The sequence below is a fragment of the Ascaphus truei genome, chromosome 1 (assembly GCF_040206685.1).
Source record: "Ascaphus truei isolate aAscTru1 chromosome 1, aAscTru1.hap1, whole genome shotgun sequence".
NCBI lineage: Eukaryota > Metazoa > Chordata > Amphibia > Anura > Ascaphidae > Ascaphus > Ascaphus truei.
In genome coordinates, this window is record NC_134483.1 from 417,302,670 (window position 1) to 417,322,214 (window position 19,545).

At 47.4% G+C, this 19,545-nt stretch overlaps 1 protein-coding gene across 1 annotated transcript in view; it reads left to right on the plus strand.

The window, feature by feature from the left end:
- Positions 1-19,545, plus strand: part of RNF150 (ring finger protein 150) — a 195,418-nt gene that overhangs the window by 151,572 nt on the left and 24,301 nt on the right. Inside the window, exon 5 of the mRNA XM_075614783.1 lies at positions 18,853-18,949. Within this exon, the coding sequence (XP_075470898.1) occupies positions 18,853-18,949 (97 nt within the window). The remainder of the gene's footprint in view (positions 1-18,852; positions 18,950-19,545) is intronic.

Genomic DNA, 19,545 nt, shown 5'->3' on the forward strand with positions numbered 1-19,545 from the left:
AGGCAAACGGCAGCTCACGCATGCGCCTGTCAGCACGTCCTGAACAGCAATACTGGCTCCCTACCTGTACCGAAGCTGTGCGCAAGCGGGGAGACTATAGAGCCTGTTACAAATGCGTTGGTTACATCAGTTATGCACGTATACTGCACCGACACACTTTATTTGAGCAAATACCCAGTATGTACCTGGGAGATACCTGGAATGCGCCGCTCCTCACCTCTGACAAGCCTCGTTGCGTTTGCCTTCCCAGCCTGGGTTCATGCCTGGCTGACGGGTGGCTGATCTGTTAAATGATAATGATTAGGATTTAATAGGCTGCAATGCTTCGCGTGTCTACCAGATGGCATAAATTCATGAATTGTAATGCAGTATATATATATATATATACTGTGCAGTATTGCAGCCAGCGGGAATAAAATGCTTCAATCCCTGCCTGGAAAATACCTCAATGCACTCGGGCAGAAAACAGTCACAAACCTCAATACACCCGGGTATACCCGAATTCGTGGGACTAGCCGAGCTCGAATAAAGTGTGTCGCCAGTGTATGACGATTGCAGTACAGTAAATGCATCGATAAGTGTGAAAAAGTTAGTGCTTCACTTTAAGTACATTTTCGCTTTACATACATGCTCCGGTCCCATTGCGTACGTTAATGCGGGGTATGCCTGTACATGAATCTTCTCTATTTCACTTACAGCTTCTTTGCCTAGCATTGATTTCACAGGCAGGCATGATTAGATTCTCAACGATAGTGTGAATTTTCATTTTTTGTGCAACAAGCTAAGTAAGTAGCTGGCTTCTTGAGCTTTCTCACTAAAAGTTACTTTTTTTTCTCAAAAAACATACACTGTTTTCCTTGTGAGTCCAAAAGCCATTTAAAGTAGTCAGCAGATTTATTTGACAAATTACTGTGATTAGTAAAAAAAAATGTTGATTTAATTTAGCTGGGACCATAGCAGTATTTGTTAGCTTTTCCCCGCAAACAATACACAACGGAGTCGGATGGTGTTTATCTTCAGTCCATATAAAACCCATTGCTAAATAACTTTTGCTGTAGTGACGATATTTCTTTGTATTTGTCCCGTCCTTCGGTACTTGAACTTGGCTGATGAGTATTCTTACTAACCTCACTTTCAACATTACAGTATTACCAGCACTCTTCTCTTCATCTTCTTCAGATACACGAGATCTCTTTACATATTTCCACATGTCTAAAATTTATGAAAGAACTCTGCTAATGATTTGGGATAACTTGGCAGAGGGTATGAGTCGAGAGCCGATGCTCCAATCAGGTACAGAGATAGGACTGCTGGTAAAGTCTTGTAACAACGATAGTGCTGTACAGTAGGAGGAATGAATAAGGAGTACTAAAGTATCTGCCCGCCTGTAAAGGCAAACGGGTGGGAGGGGGACGGAATGAGGGTGGAAGACACACTGCTAGAACCCCACTCGTGAGCCCAATGCAAGCTGAATAAACCTCCCCTAGACCACTCCAAAGTCCTGAAACTGTCCCACTAGCCTGCGGGTTCCCGGAGATGTGTAAGATATGTAACACATATACCAATAGTACTCACGTTCCTGGAAAACCTCTGTAGTCCTCCACCGAATTAATCAAATGGATGGGTAGTCCCCTATGGTGCGTGCTCCAGCCGACAGGTGAACAGCAATAGAAAAGGATGCCGGTGTCTCCCATCAGCCGTGCGGTCTCGACTCCTCAGACTCGTCGCCGCTCTGCTTCTCCTAATAACATAACTTCCGGCTTCTCCTGGCTACGGGATCATCGCTGTGCCACAATCACCTTCCTACACGTTAAAACTTCATAATTATCTTTTTAATCATCATCATCCTCATATCTACCGCAGCATCCCTCATCATCATCCTCGTATATCTCCCCCAGCACCCCTCATCATCATCATCCTCATAAATCTCCCCCAGCAACCCTCATCATCATCCTCATATCTCCCCCAACACCCATCATCATCCTCATAAATCTCCCCCAGCACTTCTCGTCATCATCATCCTCCTATACCCACCCTCCTGCATCTCACATCACCCCCTGCATCTCCCCCCATAGCTCACAAGCCAAGCCACCACAGATCTCCCTCTCCCCCCCTGTAGCTCACAAGCCAAGCCACCATGGATCTCCCTCTCCCCCCATAGCTTACAAGCCAAGCCACCACGGATGCATAGCTCACAAGCCAAGCCACCACAGATCTCCCCCCCTTGTAGATCACAAGGCAAGCCACCACAGATCTGCCACCCCCCCCCCCCCGTAGCTCACAAGCCAAGCCACCACAGATCTCCCTCCCCCGGTAGCTCACAAGCCAAGCCACCATGGATTCTCTCTCCTCCCATAGCTCACAAGCCTAGCCACCACGGATCTCCCTCCCCTCCCCCCCATCCGATATGCCTGGCGGCGGCATATGAGTCCAGAGCCGATGCTCCAATCAGGTACAGAGATAGGACTGCTGATAAAGTCTTGTAACAACAAAAGTGCTGTACAGTAGGAGGAATGAATAAGGAGTACTAAAGTATCCGCCCGCCTGTAAAGGCAAACGGGTGGGAGGGGGACAGAATGAGGGGGAAGAGACACTGTTAGAACCCCACTCGTGAGCCCAATGCAAGTGGAACAAACCTCCCCTAGACCACTCCAAAGTTCTGAAACTATCCCACTAGCCTGCGGGTCCCCGGAGATGTGCAAGATATGTAACACCTATACCAATAGAACTCGCGTTCCTGGAAAATCTCCGTAGTCCTCCACCGAATTAATCAAATTGATGGGTAGTCCCCAGTGGTGGTGCTCCAGCCGACAGGTCAACAGCAATAGAAAAGGATGCCGGTGTCTCCCATCAGCCGTGCGGTCTCGACTCCTCAGACTCGTCGCCGCTTTGCTTCTCCTGATAACGTAACTTCCGGCTTCTCCTGGCTACGGGGTCCTTGCTGTGCCACAATCACCTTCCTATGCATTAAAACCTTCATAATTATATTTTTCATCATCATCCTCATATATCCCCCAGCACCCCTCATCATCATCATCATCCTCATATATGTCCCCCAGCATCCCTCATCATCATCCTCATATATCTCCCCCCGAACCCCTCATCATCCTCATATATCTCCCCTAGCATCCCTCATCATCATCCTTATATATCTCCCCCCAGCACCCCTCATCATCATCATCCTCATATATCTCCCCCAGCACCCCTCATCATCATCATACTCATATATCTCTCCAGCACCCCTCATCATCATCATCCTCATGTATCTCCCCCAGCACCCCTCATCATCATCATCCTCATATATCTCTCCAGCATCCCTCATCATCATCATCCTCATATATATTCCCCAGCTCCCCTCATTATCATCCTCATATATCTCCCCCAACACCCCCCATCATCATATTTCCCCAGCACCCCTCATCATCATCATCTTCATATCTCCCCCCACACCTCTCTTCATCATCATCCTCCTATACCCACACTCCTGCATCTCACATCACCTCCCCCTGCATCTCACATCACTCTCACCCCTGCGTCTTTCATCACCCCCTGCATCTCCCCCCGCTGCAGCTCACAAGCCAAGCCACCACGAATCTCCCTCCCCCTAACCCCTGTAGCTCGCAAGCCAAGCCACCACTGATCTCCCTCTCCCCCCTGTAGCTCACAAGCCTAGCCACAACGGATCTCCCTCCTCTCCGTAGCTCACAAACCAAGCCAAGCCACCATGGATTCTCCCTCCCCCCGTAGCTCACATGCCTAACCACCACGGATCTCCCTCCCCCGTAGCCAAGCCACCAAGGATCTCCCTCCCCTCCCCCCATACCATACCATATGCCTGGCGGCAACGAAGTGAGGATGCGGGCAGGAGGCATGAGGCTGCGGCAGGAGGTAGCGGCGAGGACTGCACGTGATCTAGCTAGCTGCAGGCATCGGAAGTGCCACACTGCTAGAGCACGCTCCTACGTCCTGAGAGTGGGATCAGGGGGCGGGGGGGAGGAGGGGGAGTGGAAGAGCCAGGAAAGCCAGGCCGCAGTGAGTGCAGGTGGCTAAGCGGAACCCTGATTGGGAATCACTACCTAATGCCTGAGTCAGTTGGATTTTTAAACCCCAGTGTCCTATTTCAAGTGGATACAGTACCTTCTGTGGAGATTGATGACCTGAACAATGGCCGTGCCCTCAGAGTCACAGTTAACCAGTGTTGATTACACACCCTCCCCCTCCAGTCCCAGCAATAGTCATTTCTACAGATGTGGACTGAACAAAGGTTTTCTCTGCCCTGCATGTCCATTACACAGAAAATAAAGGTTTATGCATACATTCACATAATATACTTGGCCAAATGAGGCACAATAGTATGTATATACAGGGTAACCCTGTATATTCATCCAGAAGGTAGGGCAATGGCTGGGCTTCACCTTTATTATAAGAGCCTCATTGCCCATATCGTCACATGCCCCACAACACACTAAATAAAACAGGCGCCCATCACCTTTAACCTAAATTAAGTATTATACCCAATGGGGAGAGGGTAAAGAGGTCATACCAACTGTTCACTAATTGTACTGTAACCCCCCTTTGGTATTACTATAGCTTTAAGGGGTTAAGTGTGTGGGTCCACACAAAGTAATGCACCTTCACCATCACATGGTGCTGGGTGACTAGGCAGAATCATAGCCCCACCCTCTTCTGCCCAGTGATTGTGACATGGCGCGATATGTATAGAGGGAAGAGGCTTCTAGAAAGTAAGGTCCCTGGAGGAGACAGAGGTGGGACTTCACTGTGTATAGTGTATATAAGTTCAGCGTATAGATAGGTCTTGGATAAGGATAACTTGTATTGTTTCTAGTGTGGACAGTGCCCTGTTTTAGATAGCGTCCCACAGAGATGGCTCCACACTACTCTAACAGTTCACAGATATGCAACCGATGCCCAGAGGGGAATCCACAGGCATAGTTGAACCAGCCCCATCAGAGGGTCCGCACCTGCCTCTCACCCAGAAGGCCATATGGTGGCATTCAGTACCCAAGATGGGAAGCTGATCACAGACAGAGAGTAGTACTGGCCCATCAGGGGCCCAGTGGCTATTGAGCACTTCCGATGCTATAAAGCTTAGGGATCCTATAAGTAACAGTATAAATCCTCAGCACCTCCCTGGCGAGCCGAGAGGCAGCACAAACAGTATAGCCAAAGGACACTCAAGTGGCTATAGAAGATGCACTATATATATAATATGTGAGACTGTGTTTAAAGTTCTTGGTGCCCATCATTTCTTACCAACGCCCAGCTTGCACCCTGACAAGGTAACCAAGATTGAGCATTGCCATGTACAGAGACTGATGTAAACTCCTTAAGAGCCAGACAAGGGGGCTTACAGTTATGCAGATACCTTACATTGTATTAGTATTATACAGCTACAATGGACTTGAAATTAATCATTGTTTGTATTTTGAGGTCTATAGACAATGAAACAGTTAATTTTGTGAAATAATTTTTAATGTGGCCCAAATTCAGTCCGATGGTTCTGTTGGTAGCTACGACTGGGACATGCATCTGGCTATTTTCAAATGCACATATCAAAGCTCCATACTTTTCCACTGTTCTTATTCAAGTACATGACACTGCTGTCCGTGTGTGTGTGTGTGTGTGTGTGTGTGTGTGTGTGTGTGTGTGTGTGTGTGTGTGTGTGTGTACACACACACACAATATGGTTGAGACACACAGCTATTTTACTCCTGCTCTGACATTTTAACATTTGTAACCCCCCTTTGGAGGTTTTACTATATTCATTTAAGGGATTAATGGATTAATTAAATTGGGTTAACTGTATGGGTAACTACAGTGTTACTGTTTCTCATCAATGTGTGGAGTTGCTGGGCAGAGAAAGCTGTAACCATGCCCACTTTCTGGAAGGTGTTTATCATGCCACCTGGTTTGGGAGGATAGAATATAATTAGCACCACTCTCATGGTAGTCATGGTGATCTGTGATGTCATCAGTGAGTATATGTGGAGTTGTAATGAGCTCTGACCCCTGGTTCGATAGAGGTGTAAGTGGAGGAGCCTCAAATGTAAATAGGTTGCCAGTAAGGGGATAGATGATGTAAATAAATGTAGCCCCCTTTCCCCTGTGTCTAGGGAAGCTACCGTGCGCTTTACCTGGATGGCTTACAGGAGGCCTGATTCTCCGCAGAGGGGAGCCTGGGGTGACCTATTACTTACACACATACAGCGCCTCCACCTGGAAGGGATCCTCACGCAGTGGGATAGCCCCTTTCCAGGACAATATAACAAGTATACACCAGGTATGATATACCCGTATTTACTAGCATGTACTTATAATAACAGATAACACAATATATGAACATACACTGGAGTAGTATCCCCACAGTACATAGGAGTGCGGTGGCACCAGAGCCTTAGTGTCCATCCCACAATGTCAATCCCCTATCCCCAGTGTAAGCACTAGCCCGTGGATTGTTTGTTAGTGCACTTGTTGGTAGTATGATACCTGCCAGGAGCTCCATCCCACGGTATCACCACTGAAGACAGGGATCCATCCGGTCCCACGCCGTCGCCGTCAGCGATGGTGTCCGCCTCCACGTGAAGTGGTATCCAGCTGGAGGGTCCCACCTTCGTATAGTCTCTGTATTGAGGGTTTGGTCCCAGGCCTGGCACACAGCGTGGCGTCCGTCACCGGTGTGCTGCGCCCTCACTATAGCAACTACTGGGGAAGCGTCCTTGACTAGGGCCTTCCCTATAGCATCCACAAGCTGAGGGTGATTGGGGCCTATCCGGAACCTACAGGGGTAATCTGGCCTAGTCCAGCGGAGCACCTCTCCCTGGACCTTACCTATCCCCTTGCTGTCCGGCTCCCGACAGACTAGCGAGGTCCAAGTGCGCCAAATGTATCTAGTTTGCCGGCAGGAGAATTCTGCAGCTCTATTAGCTGTGCGTCTGCATGTGATCGCAGCCCAGATGCTGGATCCCTATACTGCGGAGCCCTATACTGCTCTGCGGAGCCCTATACTGGTAATGGCAGCCGTTCGCGCTTCACTGCGCATTCGTGAGTTTCCTAATGGCTGCCTGGGCTCTGGTACCTCTCTGCACATGCGTGCGCACAATCAAGATGGCTGTGCCTTGTAGCGGGAGCCACTGGTCACCGCCTGCAACCCAGTCGCTCGGCAACAACCTCCTTGCCTTGCTGCACTCCTAGCAGCAGCGGAGGTAAGAGGTATGCGTGGGCCGGGGGGGGGGGGGGGGAGACCAGGCTACATAAATATAACCCTGTTTGTTGTTTTGTAGTCAGGGATGTGTCTCACATAGGTAAGGATCCAGGGCTCTACGGATTTTAGAAAATAATTTATTCTAGGCACACACAACGTTTCGAGCTGTACAAAGCTCTTTCTCAAGTGACTGACTGAAAGAGCTTTGTACAGCTCGAAACGTTGTGTGTGCCTAGAATAAATTATTTTCTAAAATCCGTAGAGCCCTGGATCCTCCACTTTGTTTATATACCTTGAAATTACACCAGACAGGTTTTTTCCCTGAACCACGGAGCACCGGTACCTCAAATCGCAAGTATATTGCTGGTATATACCACTATGTTATGGGGTCAGCACTCCTGGAGCCCCTACGTCATGGACTTTGTACGCTCACGTCCCTGGAGAGATCGGGTTCTGCGTCCCGGTAGTGCGCAGAACGCGGGGAGGTGGAAGAGGACTCCTCTTCCGTCTCCGGAATCCGTTACTGCACCATTGAGGGATTGCTTTGAGGAGCGGTCACATGATCGCGATGTGCCCAAGGGAGGGGGGGGGAGGCGTCATGGCACGTCTGGTGCCGCGCTACCTCCAGCACTGAAAGGGTTGATAACTCAATAATGTTTAGTTTCAAATAAAATAAAAATCATATAAAGTGCTGGCAATGTTCTTTGACTAGGGATCAGTGTCAGAGACACACCAATAAAGCAAAGTCAGTACTGGATGCAGACAAACTCATGTGCTACTTCCCTTCCAAGGCAGCGCTGCATAGTTTTAAATTAAAAACAGAGCCCTAATGGAAAACGTATTGAAACCACCTCCATACACATTCGCAGCCAGGGTGGAAAGACAGCAACATTTAAAGGCCGCTTACAAATAATTGTAACGGAGAAGGAACACGTTTTCCAAGAAAATGTTTCCTTGTCTGTTGAACATCTGTGGTTTTCAATTCAGAGCAAAGCTCATTAAATTATACAGGACTGCTGTCATTCTGTCTCTTTCGTGGCAGTAAAATCACTGTTGCTGCAATTTTCACCTTTTTTTCAATTCTATTTTTTTCACGATTTGCTGATGCATTTTAAGGCCTTAGCTTTGATGCAAAGATTATTATTACGTATTTTTACATTGAATAAATTATGCATAAGTATTACATATTTATTTGTTATATCTAGATAAAATGTGACAATACAATCCAGCTGAAACAAAGAATATTTTGTCTTCGTCATATAGTACTTAACATTATTTACAAAACTATATCTCACTGCAGCAAAAAAGATTACCTTGAGAGACATTAATACACCAATATTTCTGGTATTCGTGATGACTTCCAAAGTGAAGAAAATGAAATGAGACAGCGTATCCAGTAGTTGGGGTTGAACTCGGATCCCCTAGTGTAGGAATTCAAGATGGCAATTAAACCACAAATTCAATAATCACACCTACAACTAGACCTGTGTGTAATCTCTAGGAAATCTAACTTGTTACGTGTTATTTTATACAACAAATGGGGCACAACTTTGCAAAAATGTTTTGTCCAATTGTCCAAACTTTGAGCAAAGTGACTTTTGAAAAAAAAAAAAAAAATTTTAACTGGAAATGTAGGAGAAATTGCATAAAAAAAAAAAAAAAAGAATTTTTTTTTTCAAGGCATTCACATATCTCTACGCACTATGATATTGGTCAAGTTAATCGGTGTGCTGAACCTTTGCACTTTTCTTCCTTGTGCTGGTCTTGTTATGGGTCATTCTTTCCTTTTTAGTCACACAATAAACAAACAATAGTCTCCACTATTGCATGTGATGAAACATTCTTTTCAAACGTCATTGTGCTTGGAATTTTTACTCTGCCCTATATAGATCTCACCACCCGCCACTAGCTACAGCGCACAAATCTAGCATCGACATTCCACAGATACATCACTTCAGTTCTTCAACATGTTGTTTTTTTCCAGCCCAGCTGAGTTTGTGAATGGATTTAAAAAACCTTAATAGCTTCCACATCACTGCATTTCTGATTTACAGGTTCGAGCTCCTTAATTACATTAATCATTTTAGAATAACAGATTAAGCTCAACAAGCTTAAAACTATACTATAGAGACTAATATTATTACATTAGCACCTAATTCCAAGGTCGTGTTTTCATTTTTCGCCTGCACAACTCGTCCTCATTAACCATTTAATTACAGGGATTCTTTCTCTGTCTAGTTTATGACCTTTGGCACCTGGTATTAATTAGGGGGTGATTATTGGGCATCTACTAGACACTCTGGGGCCAGGATTTACAATTAGACATACACAATCTCAGCAAGATCAAAACACAATCCCACAGTATTATATATTTATATATTTTTAATTGTGCCAACAGGAATGCTACTGACAAAGTGACCTCAAATATACCGCAGTATAATTAGAATGAATAATTTGCCATATTTGATTGCATTGGGGATTTTTTGTTTACTGTTGTATATGCCAAGACTCAAAATCCACACAGAAGTGCAATAAATAATTAATGTTGTTGGTGAATGCTGTTGGCATCAGAAGGATTCATTAGGGAGAAGCAAGCCTCTGTCATTGTTCTCTAAAACGTACCTTTTTTTATAAGATTCTCCGCAGTACTTTACCATTTCATCTTCAATGTGGAGCAGGACTAATGTGTGGTAATGACTATATTATTTTAGTCTTTTGCAGCTCTGACTACAAATTGCCATTTACTCCATTTTTAAATTTGCAATCTAAGTCTAACATTATGTCATATGGAGACATTGCAGAATATGTGTACCTCAAACATCTTTGGTAACTGATTGCTACTGTAGCCTGACCCAAAAGCTGCCACCCTACCTTTCCAAGGAGTTCTTCAGTGAGACCCCAGAATTCACTGGTGTCTTGTCTGTTTGCTTCTCCTGTGATTTATAACTCTTTGTATGAGAATCTGTGTGGAAGTTCCTAGGGTCTTAGGTAGTTTGGAGTTATCCTCACATGAAGTTTAAATAGGGATGTCCCCTCTTTCAATCTTGAGTGGAATTTGCCTCCAGAAAACCCCACTATTTGTCTAGAGTATACTGTGTTCTCCAGCCATGGATATTTAATATGGCTGGTGCTCGGAGCTGAGCTTCTGGGAAGGTCCTACAAAGTGGCATGAATCCGGGAATGGGTGAGCGATAGAGATGGATGAATGTGTCAAAATTCAAGTTGCGTTTTATTTTATTATGACATTTTCCAAAATATTTGTAAATTATTGAACATTGTCAAAATTGTAATATTTTTTCAGAATATTGTAATATTTTTTCAGAATACTCAATGGTTTTGTTTTTGCAATTGTTAACATATATTCCAAATTTGCCCTAAAATGTTTTCATTTTTTTTAATCTTTTTAAATTGGCTTTCCCTCAGCCTCCGCACAGCTACAGTGTCTATGGACGCAGCCTAAGGGCTCGTTCAGGGAGCCAGCTGAGGACTCGGAGGGAGGGCGTGAGGGAGGCAGTGCTGGGAGTTTGCTGGGCGACATGTGATTATCCCCCAGCAGACTTTTCAGCGTTGGGGAGGGGGCGGGGCTACAGACGGCAGGGTAAAGTATCCAAGCTGCAGTCATGAAATCATTCTGAAGACTAGCTGCCTTGGTCCCTGTGACGCTGCTTCAGCTCCAAGAAACGAAATTTTCGTTTACTGAAGCTGTCGTCAGCGGCAACGCCTGGCTTCGGAGGCAGGGCAGTTGCTACCCTGACAATAAGTATTCAAATTGAATACTTTGTTGCTCACGACAGCACGCACGTCAGCACGCCCGCCCTCCGAAGCCAGCACCTTGAACGAGGCCTAATACAGTTCAGGAGCAGCCTGATAGGAGGCCGGCTTACAAGCCACTCCCCTGGGAAGGAGGGGTCCCTCTAGAGGTTAGAGCAGTGATTCCCAACCTTTTTTGTTTGGAGGAACCCTTGAAGTTTTTCGAAAAATCTCGGTGAACCCCTAAATGACTGACACATATAGGTTAATTTCACACCTCACGAGCCCCCTCTATTTCCCACCCTCTACCATGTATTTCTCTCTCCTCCGTCTCACTCACTCCCCTCCTCCCGCCTCGCATGTATTTATGTGCCTTGCATCTCACTCTTACTCCCTCTTTTCCTCACTCACTCCCCCCCCTCTCTCCTCTCACTCGCCCCTACCTTCCGTCAATTACCCACTCTCACTCAATCCCCCCCACAAAATACATACCAAAAAACCCCACCTCCCTAAATACATGTAACCCCACCTGCAATACATAATAGAAATACCCGCACCGCGAATACATATTGAAAATGCCCCGCCGCCCCAATACATGTTAAAAAGACCTGAGCCGCCCCAATACATTTTAAAAAGACCCCCGCCTCCTCAATATATTTTAAAAAGACCCCCGCCGTCCCAATACATTTTAAAAAGACCCCCGCCTCCTCAATATATTTTAAAAAGACCCCCGCCATCCCAATACATTTTAAAAAGACCCCTGCCGCCCCAATACATTTTAAAAATACCCCCACCACCCAGTATATTTATAAAAGACCCCCGCCCCCCAATACATATTAAAAAGACCCCCAACGCCCCAATACATTTTTAAATGACTCCCACCCCCCAATACATATTTTAAAAAAAATCAATCTGCACGGGTAAAATCATCATCATCATCTTATCTCCCGCAGCACCCCTCATCATTATTCTCATATATCTCCCCCAGCACCCTTCAGCATCATCATCATCATCCTCATATATCTCCCCCAGCACCCTTCATCATCTTCATCCTCATATATCTCCCCCAGCACCCTTCATCATCTTCATCCTCATATATCTCCCCCAGCACCCTTCTTCATCATCATCATCCTCATATATCTCCCCAAGCACCCTGCACAATCATCATATACCCACCCCCTTGCATCTCACATCACCTCATATCCCCACCCCCCTGCATCTCACATCACCCCCCCTGTATCTCATATCACTCCCCACCCCCCTTCCCAATGTATCTCACATCTCCCCCCCCATATGCCTACCTCAGGCGGCGTGAGCAGGAGGCGGCAGCGGGCTCCTACGGCGGCGAGAGGTGGCGGTGGGCAGGATGCGGTGGCAGCTAACTACAGAGCATGCAGGACTGCATTCACATGCTCACTAGCTAGCAGCAGGCACCGGAAGTTCCGCACTGCTAGAGCGCGATCCTGCAGTCCTATGAGCGGGCTCGGGGGGAGGGAAGGGAGAAGGGGGAGAGCCAGGAAAGCCGCCGTGGGCCACACAGTGAGTGCGGGCAGCTAGGCGGAACCCCTGGGACTGCTCCACAGAACCCCGCGGTTCTGCGAAACCTTGTTGAGAAACACTGGATTAGAGTAAATGTTTCTGGGAGTTAGTTCTGTGCTGATCTCCCTGCGTGGATGAAGCACAGGACAGTCTCTCCTGGATAGGAGTGGGCTGAGGCCTTGCCCTGTTAGGGGGTAAGGTATGCTGAGGAGGGGTGCTCAAGGCCTCAAGCCCGGGGTACTGCCTTCAGGGAATGGAGCCTGTGATATCTATGATGTACCAAATAAACCCCAGTTACATTATATCATCTCTGGTGTGATGTTTGACATGTGAGCACATGAAGAGTGGCTGCACCAGGATCCTCATGGGCTGGAGGCGCTGCGCTACAGAGGAACCATCACCGGAGTTCTCCGGCCTCCTGTTCTACCTCACAGGTATACACCACACCATCATGCACCCGGTAGCAGTTAGAATCTCCCTCCAGGGGGGGGGGAGATGGGCTACATTTGGAGCTACTGCTGAGATAACATCAGGACAGGCTTTTGCAGCCAACAAGAAAAGGAGGTACTCTCCTATTACGCCAAGCCAGAGGGCCCATGGGTGTAGTGTCCATAGGGGACCCTATGGGATCTTGAGGACCGGCTCCCCACCAAAATGGAGCTACCACATGGACCCCTCCTCTCCAAGTTACATGCATGTGCAGTGTGTGTGTAGTCACTAAGTACCAAGAAGAGGTGCAGAGACAGTTGCCCAGAGGCTTCACCGAAGGGAGCTGCGGCCTGAGCCATGCAGTTTTGTTCTCCGAAGTAAGTTCTGTATGTGGGCAGGCATCCGAGGAGGGGCGCTTGACTTTCAGGCAGCCAGGACCTTGTTTGAGGAGCTGCAGCTATATTATGGCAGTCCCCCCTCCCCCAGGGGGCTGCCGTGCAGTTCTATTACTAAGAAGTGGTGTGGGGGTATTGTGCCAGGGGATGTATGGGATGTATGAAAGGGCCGGACTCTGAAGCTATGGCCTGCACCGTGCAGTTCTATTACTATGAAGTGGTGCGGGGATAGTGTCCGAGAGGCCGCACCGAAGGGAGCTGCGGCCTGCACCGTGCAGCTCATTACTAAGAAGAGTTGTGAGGGTAGTTGCCCCGGGGCCTCACCCAAGGTAACTACGGCCTACACAGTGCAATTCTGTTCTGTGTGTGTGGGCAGGTATCCGTGGAGGGGCGCTTGATCTGCATGCAACCTAGACCTCTGTTTGAGGAGCTGCAGCCATACTAAAGTGGTTCCCGCCGAAAAACGGGAGACCGCATGGCAACTTGTGCAAAGTTGCAAGACTGTCTGCAAATCTCTGGGCTTGGCGCTAAGCCTAGCCGCGCGCTCTTTGCAGAATTATCCGGGTTTGGCGCAAAAGCCAAGGCGCACCCTGTTCTCTACAGTTGTACTACTGAATTACCAGAGGGAAGAGCTGAAGGCGTGTCTACCTACTGCCGAGCAGCGGATGTGGGGACTTGGTCACAGTCACACGTGGTAGTATTGCTGAGCAGACACATGCCTAACCGCTCCCTCCCAGATAGTTGCGACGATGGATGAGAAGCAAGGCACTCACTTTGCCCTCCCAGGAAGTCTACTATTACTTCCCAACGATGGGGAGAACTTTCTTCACTTGGTCTGCCCGTTGTGTGATCGGGAGGGACCTGCACTGGGATCCTCTTCCCGGTGCTGTGAATGCAATGCACCGTACCTCTGCCTCTAGTGACCTGGAGCGGAGACTTCCAAGACCATACTGCACACTGGGGAACTTCCCGATATCACAGAGTTTCTCCAAGAATGTTTGGATATGGCTGGACAGCCTTCTGAGACCTACTGGCCAGATTACTAGACACTGCTTCGCCACCTGGTCGGTTCCGAAATATGGTATGGGAGCCGCAGTTCAAAAAGTATGGATTTTGGAGTGGGTTCTCTGGGAGCCATGGGAACTAACATCAGCTGTCTCTCCAGCCCTGTGGAAGAAATCGTAACAGCAGACGTACCTGAGTCCACACCGGCCAGTGTGCAACGGCGTGAGTCTCCTTCTGCTTTCCAGTCAGTTCCCACTACGATCTGCGCCTTTGCGAGCCGTTGCCTGGACAGGCACGGCCAAGCGATGCCCGCCATGCCCTTGATGCCCTGCTCCCACCGGAGGTACCATCCACAGCTGGATCTGCGAGCTTCTGGCAGGACAGCGCAGGGGCGTCCATCGATGGGCCCTAACATTTACCAGGGAGTGTTGATTCGGGATGTCGATCATCGCCGGACAGATGTCCCTGGAGAAATTTCCCAGCTCCAGTTGCAGTGTAAAGCCATCTGCGAGGGCTGAGATCGAGCCTATGTGGCAGCTGCCAATGCCGAGTGCCCGGACGAGATGATCAGCGCGGAGGGATCTCGTACTGTTTATTTTCTTGATCCTGCAACCGCCCCTGCTGCATCAGTGAGTATGTCTACGGAGAACATTTTGTTGCAGCAGTGCAGGGCACGGAATCAGGGGCATGACAAGCGGAATAGCCCCTCTGCCATTCGGGGCATGGGAGGCCTTGCTAAGTCTCCATCTGTCGCTGTTTCCACTCCCGGGTGAGGACAGTTGCAGGCCCTAATATGGAATGACCTCTCCAGTTGCCAACAAAGTTGGGGTACGGAACACTATATGCCCGGCTGAACGAGACTTTGAGGTGCTGGACTCGCACCGTTCTGCCCCATCGCTCCGTTCTGCCACATCACTCCGCTCTGACCATCCACCCAGCCCTGAACTTAGTCCCCACGGATCTGACTGTGACAACCGATATAGGCCCCGGTCCCCTCGACTTGTGTCCCCGGTGGTGGTTACCCCAAATGTGTGGTCTAAAATATCTGAAGGGGTGGACACATTACCAGGGTGGAATCAGTTATGTTATAATATTACCATGTTGTGCTTTTATTACATAAAAATGTGGTGTGATGTTATGCCCTCATGCGGGGTCGTGAGGGATATCAAAACCAGAGGGAGGGTGGAACCAAGTCCCCTTGCGCTACTAATTATCTGGCCCCTCCAGCACTGTAAGTCCCAGTAAAGAGTGGGCAGTGTTGGGAGCAAATCCTGCAGGGCCTGGTTATGTCATCATATGCATGTTAGTTAATACAGTTCAGGAGTAGTATTATGCTTCAGCAGTAGAAGTAGTATACTTCAGCAGCCTGATAGGAGGCCGACTTACAAGCCACTCCCCTGGGAAGGAGGGGGTTTCCCTCTAGATGTTAAAGTAAATTTTTCTGGGAGTTAGTTCTGTGCTGATCTCCCTGCGTGGATGAAGCACAAGACAGTCTCTCCTGGATAGGAGTGGGCTGAGGCCTTGCCCTGTTAGGGCGTAAGGTATGCTGAGGAGGAGTGCTCAGGACCTCAAGCCCGGGGTACTGCCTTCAGGGAATGGAACCTGAGATATCTATGATATATCAAATAAACTCCAGTTATATATAATCTCTGGTGTGATGTTTGACATGTGAGCACATAAGAAGAGTTGCCTATGAGGACCATCCTGGCTCCACCAGGATCCTCCTGGGCTGGAGGCACTGCGCTACAGAGGAATCATTACTGAGAGCCTGGTTTGATACCTCCCCATACCACTGCGGAGTTCTCCGGCCTCCTGCTCTGTCTCACAGGTATGTGCCGCACCATCATGCACCTGGTAGCGGTTAGAATCTCCCTGGGGGGGGGGGGGGTAGATGGGCTACATCTGTGACATCAAATGAAGGATTTATCCAGGATCATATTAACTAGGATATAACAAAACATTTAAAAAAATGCTTTTTTTTCATTTGGTCTGAAGGTTCTGTAGCAACATTAAGTCATAATGTAGATATATTTATATTATACAGGTTCTCCTGGAAAAAAAAACCCCATGATTTGTCTAGGTTTATAATAAAAAATATTAACATTTCTGTGGAATATTGCTAGCACCAAAAACTCCAACATTTCTTCAGCACTCAGTGGTATAAAACATCCTTGGTGCTTAAAGAGTTAATGATAGATTATTAGCATGACAGGATACTTTTCTCATATCCAGAGAATTTACAGTGTACTGACAATATGGCTGGGGGAAGGGTATTGGGCACCCTAGGTGAACCTTCAACCTTCCGTAATCTTTTGTATGTTGGTTGGACATGCCCAACACAATCCTCTCTCTCTCAACCCCCCTTTTGTTCTCTCTCTCCCCACTCCACTCACTCTCTCCCCCACCCAATTCTCTCTCTCTCTCCCCACCTCCCTCACTCCACCCTCCCCCTTCTCTCTCTCCCCCACCCGTCTATTCCCCACCCCTCTCTTCCCCCCACCCCTTTCTCTCCCTCCCACCCCTCTCTCTCCCCCCACTCCTCTCTTATTCCATTTTTACACCCCCCCATCCCTTTGATTTTTCCCCCCCCTCCTTCCCCGCTGTTGTTTTACCCCCTCCCCTTCCATTTTTTTGCACTCCCCTCCATCTCTCCCTCCATTTTTGCAAACTTCTCCATTTTTTTGCACTCCCCCACTTCTCCCTCTGTTTTTACACTCCCCCTCCATTTCTGCACTTCCCCTACCCTCCCCCTCTGTTTTTGCACCCCCCCGTTCCCCTCCATTTTTTGCACCCCCTTCCACTGACCTGAATAGCAATTCCTGCTGCAGTGGAGAATCGGAGGAGAGCAGCCTGCTCTGCTTCCAGCCTCTACTGCCTCCCCCAAAATGTGCCGCCCTAGGTCGCCTACTGGTTGCACCGGCCCTGCCTGAAAAGTTCCATTTTGCTCACCAGGTAAAGATTAGATGATCAATTTTACAAAACAAGGTTGTTATCAAGACGTAGGCCTTTAAGCTGACCAGTATTATCATTTTTGCTCTTATGTAGGTCTACACCTTTAAACTTAGTTTTAACCTCAAAACTTCAGAGGTTGTTAATTAAGTCTAAGGCCGCGCATATAGTGCCCGCGACGCGCCGCCGCCCAAAAACAAATACATTGCCACCGCCGCGTGCGCTTAAAGTAAGCGCGACGGCGGCAATGCGACGGAGCAATGTCGCGTCACGGACTTTGGAAGCCGGGAATATTTGCTTTTTCAAAGGCTGTCGCCTCATGTGACAGCCCCTGAACAAATCAAATGCCCGGAAGCCCGCGACGCCGCCGCAAAGCGAAATATAACTTTTACTAGCGGCGATGGCCTAAGGCTTCAATGGTGAATTTCGTCTGAAAACAGCCCGGTCGGCCACTTCGGCACAATAGAATATCCCCCTAAAGGTGTTGTGCACATGTTCTGTTTGAAGACGGACATTATTATTTTACTGACTCTAGTGAGGTAAAGTGAGAAAGCAATTTGACCAAGAATTGACACTGGTCTAATTGGAACTCACATTTCTGCTTCTTGTGTCCCAGCTCCTATTACTCGAGAATGTCTGTGTTCTTGGGTCAATATTAAACATCTCCTCTTATATTCAGGAAGCCCTTCTTATGGACTCACTCCACAGGACCATTCCCTCTGTAAAATGAATTTGTGCTTTATGCCCTCCAGACGTTTTAACCTACACTGTGGCTGCCGTTCCATAATGTATGGAACTGTTTAACACTTTCATCCCTTGAAGTTGATATAATTCTGAAGTTGATTTACCATCAGATAAATATTGTATTATGATGTGTTATCAAACATGCTGTTTTCTTATGTCATTTTTTTTTTTTTAGAGTGCGTCAAACATCCTCTTAGTCTCCACAAAATAGCTTTTGTTTTGCATTCAGATTAATTGGAGCACTGTTGACATGATATTCAACAAACAGGAATAATTGTTATCTGGAGGGATATAAAAATGTGCATGTTTATGTAACACTGCCAGGGGAATACGTCATAGAGCATATTCCATTCTTGATATATTTCTTTTGTCTTATGTAATAACTGTGGCGGTCCATGGTAGCTAGTTTTTATTCTTAACGTATTTCATTTGACTTAAGTACTATAAAAACTTTGGATAATCCATTGCCTTGTCTTTAATGCTTAGCTTCTTGGAAATGGAGTTTGGCACATGTATGCCGAAAACAGAGTTGAGCAGCAGGGATTTCTACTTTAAAAGCTTTCCTTCAGTACAGAGGTTCAAGGAGAGGACAGTGACACACAAACGTACCATTTTTTCGTAACTGTGCAAGAAATTGATAACCACCAAAAGCTGGAATGAGGGATTTGCTGCCACTTTGTTACTTTCTACCCTCCGTGCTCACAGTGCAGGATACGTAACAATATACATAGAATCAGAGTTCTGTCATCGCAAAGCATGTGCAGGATGTGCGCTGACAGAGTGCCACAGTTTGTTTCCTTTGTTTGTTTGTCATTGCAGACATCTGTTTCACAAATCCTGCGTGGATCCCTGGCTACTAGATCACCGCACCTGTCCAATGTGTAAAATGAATATCCTCAAAGCTCTTGGCATACCGGTAAGCGTAAACATGCCCCTCCTGTTTTTGCATCTTGGCCAAATTCATTGCTTCTGTAGGTAATATAAGAAATGACTCCTGTAACCCTTTGCGTGACAGAGGGGCGGCAGCACAAGGGTATCACAGTCCCTCCAGCACTCGCGATCACGTGATTGCGGCGTCCCGGATGATGGTGGCATCACGTTGTCATGGCAATACGTCGCCACGATGCTACACATTTTTAGCCTCCCCGGGGCATGATACTTCAATGGTGAATTTCGTCTGAAAACATCCCGATCGACCGCTTCGGCACAATAGAATATCCCCCTAAAGGCTTTGTGCACATGTTCGGTTTGAAGACGCACATTATTATTTTACTGACTCTAGTGAGGTAAAGTGAGAAAGCAATTTGACCAAGAATTGACACTGGTCAGATTGGAACTCACATTTCTTCTTCTTGTGTCCCAGCTCCTATTACTCGAGAATGTCTGTGTTGTTTGGTCAATATCAAACATCTAGTCTTACATTCAACAAGCCCTTCTTATGGCCCTTCTCAGTCCGGCCCGGTCTGTGGGTGTGGGACAGTAGCCATGATAAAGGATAGGATAAAGTATCTG